This window comes from Centruroides vittatus, unplaced genomic scaffold, assembly GCF_030686945.1.
Source record: "Centruroides vittatus isolate TY-2023 unplaced genomic scaffold, ASM3068694v2 contig_299, whole genome shotgun sequence".
In the NCBI taxonomy this organism is placed as follows: Eukaryota; Metazoa; Arthropoda; class Arachnida; order Scorpiones; family Buthidae; genus Centruroides; species Centruroides vittatus.
In genome coordinates, this window is record NW_027121909.1 from 2,242,678 (window position 1) to 2,249,743 (window position 7,066).

Consider the following 7,066-nt stretch of genomic DNA (forward strand, 5'->3'; position numbering starts at 1 on the left):
ATAAACAAACACAATTTATGAATATATTTTGATTTTTTTTCAGCAAAATAATACAAAATAATAATTGCATTCAGATGATAAAAATATTTTTATACACAATATGAATTTTTCTGTTCTGTTTTGAAATAAATTGTTAACTATATACATGGTTCCTATGCACCTGGAAAGTCAGGGATTTTCATTAGTGTTCAGAAAAAGTCATGGAATGTCAGGGAATTTGTTAAAAATTGTTGAAAAGTCAGGGAATTTGCTTCCTTGGCTGCCTTGTTGATTTTTTGCTGACAATATGCTTGATTAAGTGTAGCCATCTGCAGGCAGCAAGAAGTAATGTGATGCAATACAACTTCTGAAAATATTCTGCACCCCTTTTCATGACTCAAAATTTCTCTCAAGCTTACACAAAACTTACCCAAAAATTTACAAAGTACACAAAATGATAAACAATACCATTTAAATCATTTATCATTTTTTATTTTAATAATTTTGATTGCATAACAAAGCAATTTCTGATTTCTTTTCCAGTTTATTAATATTTTATAAAGTTCAGGAAATTTATTAAGAGATAAATTTAATAAATATATACCTCTGTACATGGATTATATAGAATATGTAATGATTAATAAAAACTTTTTTTCCTTCAAAGTCAAGTAGCTTTATGGTTGTGGATTAATAACAGAATTTTAATAAAACATTTTATTTTTAATTTTAATAATTTGGCAATTATAAAAAATATATAACTGTTAATTAAAAAAAATAACTAACCAAAACATTGGAGAAGCAAAACATTTGCATAAAAAGTCAAAAGAAAGTCATGGAAATTAAAACAAAAATTTGAGTAGGAACCCTGTATATATATTATGATGATGAAAACATAAATCTTAAAAAATTATTTTTAGAATTTGCAAGATGATTTAGAAGATATGTTAGACCAAGCCAATGAAGTGCAAGAAGCATTAGGAAGAAGTTATGGTATGCCAGAAGTAGATGATGATGAATTAGAGGCTGGTAATTATTTTTAAGTATTCCTAAGATTTTAAAATCTTAATCTTTAATATTAATCTGTTTTTCAGAATAGTAGTAGAATGTTTTTAAATTTTAAATAAAGGTTTCTTAATGTAATATATGTGTATAATAATTACTTTTAAATTATGAAAGAATTGGATGCATTGGGTGATGAAATTGCCTTGGATGAAGATACATCGTATTTAGATGATGCAGTGAAAGCTCCAAATGCTCCAACTAAAGAACCAGGAACAGAGAGTACAAATGAGGTATATATTAAATTTTATAATTTATATACCAGTAATTTTTTGCCAATTGAAAATTTTTGAAGAAAATTTGCTGCTATTGATATGCAGAAAATTTTAGTATCAATTTTATTTTCATGTTAGAATGCACCTTTACAAAATGTACATGCAGAACTGTACACTGTCATCTTCAAAATACTTTCCTTGCATGTCTATACACTGACTTAAATGGCTTTCCCATTTTTGGAAGGATGCCTGAAACTCGTTTTCCAGAATACAGGTATACCTCGAGTTATGTCGTTCTCGATTATACGTCATTTGTCAAAAAAGTATATGGAAAAATAAAAATCAAGTTTAAGTCATTTTATTCGACTTTACATTTGTCCACCACAAATATTGAAGTCGTAATATCACTAGAAAAGCGTTAAAAGCACACAGAATCATATTAAAATATGTACATTTACAGTAAATGTTAATATAATCATCATAAATCCTAGAGAATGAAACATGAAAACATCTGTGTTTCTGTGTTGTCTTATTTAGCGGTCTTCAAGTGCTCATTATTGGCATTTTCCACGGTAGTTCCAATATCTACCATTTAGCATTGTTGTCAGGGCCACTCGATATTGGTAAATTTAACATAAATTAGTTTATTTTCTATTATCACAAAATAATTTTAATAACTGTATTTGTTATTTAACCTTAAAAAATTATCTTATTTTATAATGTCTTACAGAAACCGTATTCACAAATCAAGAGTCCGCGATGTACTGTAAATGTCGCCAAATTGTAAACATGTATATTTACAAGTATGTACTGTACATACGTACAGTACATATATTCGTAAATTTAGATGACTTTTTTCTGTACTATATTAAAAACTAAAATTTATTTGTTTGTAAGCTTAAAAAGTATTCTTATTAACCATATATTATTAAAAATGCATTTATAAATAAAATACAGAACTGTGAATGATAATTTGTGGTTTAGCCTGACAAGTAAATTCGGAGACAAGTAAATTCGACTTACTTCACATCTCCTGGAACCAATTGCCGATGTAAGGTGAGGTATACCTGTATTGTTGAGCAGCTGTCCAACATTCTATTGGATATCAGTTATATTAGAAAGTCTTCAGTGCAGCTTTTAATTTTGGAAATAGCCAGAAATCACAGGGAGTAAGTCAGGTGAATAGGCAGGATGATCTAATTGTGCAATTGCTTTTTTGACCAATACAGTCCCATAGTGAGTGTACTGTGACTGGCATGATGAATGATCCACTTGTCAGGCCACAGTTTCTGTCTTTTTTCTTCAAACAGTCTTATAATCTCTTCAGTACTTCTAAATAGTATTGTTGGTAAATGGTTTGTTCCTGTTCAATAAATTCTTGGTGAACTATTCCCTTGTGATTGAAGAAACACACCAGTATGGTCTTAAACTGTGAGCATGCCATACATACTCTTTTTAGGGCATGGTGAACTTGGGAATTTTCATTGCACGCTATGATGTTTTGTTTCTGGGTCATACTGTAATGTTTTGGTAGCACATTTTGCCAATTTTCACACACAATTTAATATTAATACATTGCTCTAAATTTTGATCACCCATTTTTATGCCAAGAAGTACATGCTGATAACTATTACCTTCCCAATAGCTAATTAACAACTAGCTCTTTCAGCTTGGAATGTTTGCACATATTAGTTCAAACATGTTTAAACACAAATGCACATATCATTTTGATATAATTGTCATGGGTGACACTATATTGCCATACTGGGAATTAAATTGTCATACCTTGTGTGTGTGTGTATATAATATAACAATACATATTAATTTTTTGTAATATAAATAGTTTTTCAAATTATTCAACTGAATAGATGAATGATTTATGTATTTAATTTTATTATATTTAATTACATTAACAACTATCTTTTTCAATGAAAAGAAATTATTTATTGAGATAAATTGGATAATCAATTATTATATAGTTTAAGGTAGCAGCCTATATTGATCAATTTTTCATTCTGAAATGATTAAATTTATATTTTAAGATTATTTTTGGATGTGATACAAATTATTTAAAATTGCCAGCTTTGGATAAAAAAATACTTTGATAGTTTATAATTTTTTGTAAATTAAATTGAACAGAAGTTATTGAGAAATTAAATTCATATTAATTCAATAATGATCATTAGAAGAAGTGTTTTTAAAAATAAATTTTTCTTCTATCTTTTAACAGAAATTTAACTAAATATTCTACATTTATTCTAACTGAAAATTGCAATTTTTAATAATTAAAATATAATTAAGAAGTTAGTACAATTAATATAATACAATTAATATATAAACATTTTTTATTAAATGTAAACTATATAGTTTTTAAAAGATTACACATTTTCAAGATTTTTTTTTTTGCCAGCTAATGAAATCTCTTTTTAAAATATTTCAAGTTGGATTTAATATTTAAATCTGGTAGTTGTGAAATTTAAATCCTTTGATAAATATGAAGAAATAGTCTTATACGTTGACTAAGAAGTGACTTGAAAATTGTTAAATTTATGATTTTATGTGAAGAAGTCTAAATATAATTGATGATAAATTTTAAGATTCCAATATTTTATGCCTTAACTGTGATTAAATAGATTTTACCTAATTAAGAACTCTTATGAACTTAAATTCTTTTAAGGGCAGAATTTCAAAAAATAATTTGTTAAACTGTCATTAACAATACTTAATAACAGTTTGTTATTAAATTCAAGTATCTTCAATAATCATATTATATTTATCCATTTCCATTTTAGCTTGTTTTTTCTGATTTTGATATTACAATAGTTATAAAATAGAGTAAAATTTTTCCTTAATTAAATGTTCAATAATCTTTTGTGTTACTTTATGAATTATCAGTAATAAGCTTTGTTACATCTGATATGAAATCTTTGTGACAAATACATTTATTTTTATGAAAATTATTAGTTTTTTTATTTTTTTAACATTTCATTTATTATAATGTTAAATGGATAAAACTGTTCAATAGTATCATCACTGCTAAGATACTCTGCTAGTATATATTAGTATTCTGTTAGGATTTAAACATATAACTTAGGATATTGTTCCAAATTTTATTTCCAGTTTTTGCAAATTATTACTATGAGAAGCATGCTTTGGAAGGCCTCATCTTGAATTATTCCTATAGCTATGAGTCCTTTCTTTTGTTTTGCTGTTAAAGGGATGGCCTGCTACTTTAGTAGATATTAATTGTATCATACCTAGGAGAAAGTCTGATTCTTTTATTTGTGTTCTCAGAAATAATAACTTTCAGTGAATGAAAGAGATGGAAATTTTTGAATCTTTGAGGAATTGAAGCCTAACTCTATGGCTGAGTAGTTATAATGGACAGGTGTCATATCTCTGGCTTAATAAAAGTTATATAAATTGATTATTTATAATATCTAACAAATATTCCAGTTTTGTGATTATCATATATTAAAATCAATATATTTAAAATTTTAAACATTTTCTTATGACAATTTTATAAAATGAAAGTCTCTTAAAATTAGATGCATTTTATTACATTGTAATTGTTCAGTTACTCCGTTTATCAAAATAAAATATTTTGATCATAATTTATTAAAACATTTAGAATTGGGTTTATGTATTTTTCATACATGCTGAAAATGTTAAAATATTTATATAATCTTTAGAATCTAAAGCTGTTTTTTCAGAGATCTTTGGTCAAGACATGCAATAATTTTTCTGTAGCAAACATTGAAAGTACTGGTAATAAAACTAGTCACTACCATCAGTGAATAGTTCTTTGTTTTAGTGTTAGTTATTATGAAAAAGTTTTATTATAATTTTAATATTAAAAACTAAAACATGTAGTAATTTATATACAATTGAAAAATATAGTCAGGACTATTTTTAATCAGTTTTTTTCTTTTGTAGGAAGGTGTCTTGGTGGATGAATTTGGATTACCAAAAATTCCTGCTTCATAATTTTATTTGTCTGATATAGAAAAAATGAATGAATTCTAAAATTGTGTTTTATACTTCATACAGCAAAATTTTTGTTAAATGAAGAATCAGCAACTTGGTTCAAGTTAAAGAATAGCTATTACTGAATAAGTTTTCCAAAACAAACTCTTACTTCAAATAGGATATCCTCTTGTGATGTCTTCACAATTTATTGAAAGTAATTTTTTATTATTTAGACAGATGAAATTGTCAACAAGATATTTATTCCAATTCTTTATCATTATAACAATTATTTGTATTCTAAATTTTAACTGAAACAAAATACAAATTAATTAATGAAGATGTTTAATAGTTTATATCTTTATATCACAAAACATTACCGTAAGATTAAATCTAATTTTTCATGGGAGTATAACTAATATTATTGTATAAAAATTTTGTTATTAAGCAATTCATCTTCTAAATTATGTCTGTAAAATCTTATACTAAATTTCAGATATTATGTTGTTGAATTTTTAAAACTTTTAAGTAGAATTTTATGATTGAAAATGAATTCTTTTATTGGAAAATTGAAACACTTAGGCATCACAGAACAAAAATGTCTTTAATACAGAATAGATTGTTATATTGTGGAAAATTGGATGAAGTTTACTTTGAAATGCTTGATAAAATGAAAAAAATTAATGTTTTGTAGGATTGTATTGTCAAATTATATCGATTGTAACTGTTAAACTATGTAAGATAAATCCTTGCGTGAAAATGATTGCACTCTCATATAAAAGATTTCATCTTCTATAGTATGTAAGTTATTACAATCAGCATAACAAAAGAGGATTAAAAAGGGTCACCTTATCACTTAATCATTTTTTTTAAATTGGTTTATCACAAAATTTGTTTTTTTTTAATGAAAAAACACTTGAAGAAAATTCTGTATTATTTACAAAAATCAATATTTAAAATCATCATTTTTTTTTGGTCTTCATAATGTGATTATTTTTGAAATTCTGCTACAAGTTAGGCAAAAAGAAAAATGATGATATTAAGATTTAATATTAAAAACTTTTTTATATGCAGGTTTAATGTTTTAAATGTAAATATTTTTAATTTAAAAAAATTTTATATTCTTTGCATGCTGTAAGTAAAATATATATTTAAAAAATTGTTATTAACAAGAAAAAAGTACAGCTTGTTAAATAATATGTAATAATAAATTCAATAAAGATCAACTGTTTAAAAAACAAAAATGGAAACATATTTGAATTTAATTTTTCAAATATTTGTTAAGAAATAGTTTTTAAAAATATTTATAAAATATATCATACTCAAATACTTTTATAATTTATTACAAAATATTTTAAGAATTTACAATAGAAATAATCTATTTTAAAATAGTTTTTGTTCCTTTATTTTTTTTAAAGAAATTTTATTTGAAAAATGAATTGATTTTCAGTCTTGGGCTCTTATTGCAAATGTAGTGTGCTTGTGGGTATAAACAATAACATGTGTTCAATGCCAAAGGTCAAACATTTCAGATGGGTTGGAGATAGTTTGTTTGCTACTCTCTTAATAATGCTTGATGAGAAACAAAACCGCGATTTTAAAATGTTTCGTGGAGAAAATATCTAAAATATGTTAATGTTTGTTCTAAATTTAATAAAGTTCGGATCATTTCTTGTATTTTACTAAATGGAATCTGTAGATCAAATCCGGGTTTACGTATAAGATAAACAAGCTACAACTTATAGCCTCATTTCAGCGAGGGATCTCGTTCTATTTTCAAAATAGTTCATACACATTTGCCAGAGGAAAGAGAATCTCTTGTATGTTATAGAGCGTGGTCACGAAAC

General features: G+C 25.2%; 1 protein-coding gene across 1 annotated transcript in view; it reads left to right on the forward strand.

The window, feature by feature from the left end:
* Vps60 (vacuolar protein sorting 60) overlaps window positions 1-6,463 on the forward strand; it is a 33,365-nt gene extending 26,902 nt beyond the window's left edge. Inside the window, exons 6-8 of the mRNA XM_067267234.1 lie at window positions 897-1,005; window positions 1,156-1,271; window positions 5,190-6,463. Coding sequence (XP_067123335.1) covers window positions 897-1,005; window positions 1,156-1,271; window positions 5,190-5,240 — 276 coding nt within the window. The 3' untranslated portion in view covers window positions 5,241-6,463. The remainder of the gene's footprint in view (window positions 1-896; window positions 1,006-1,155; window positions 1,272-5,189) is intronic.
* Window positions 6,464-7,066: the final 603 nt, after the last annotated feature.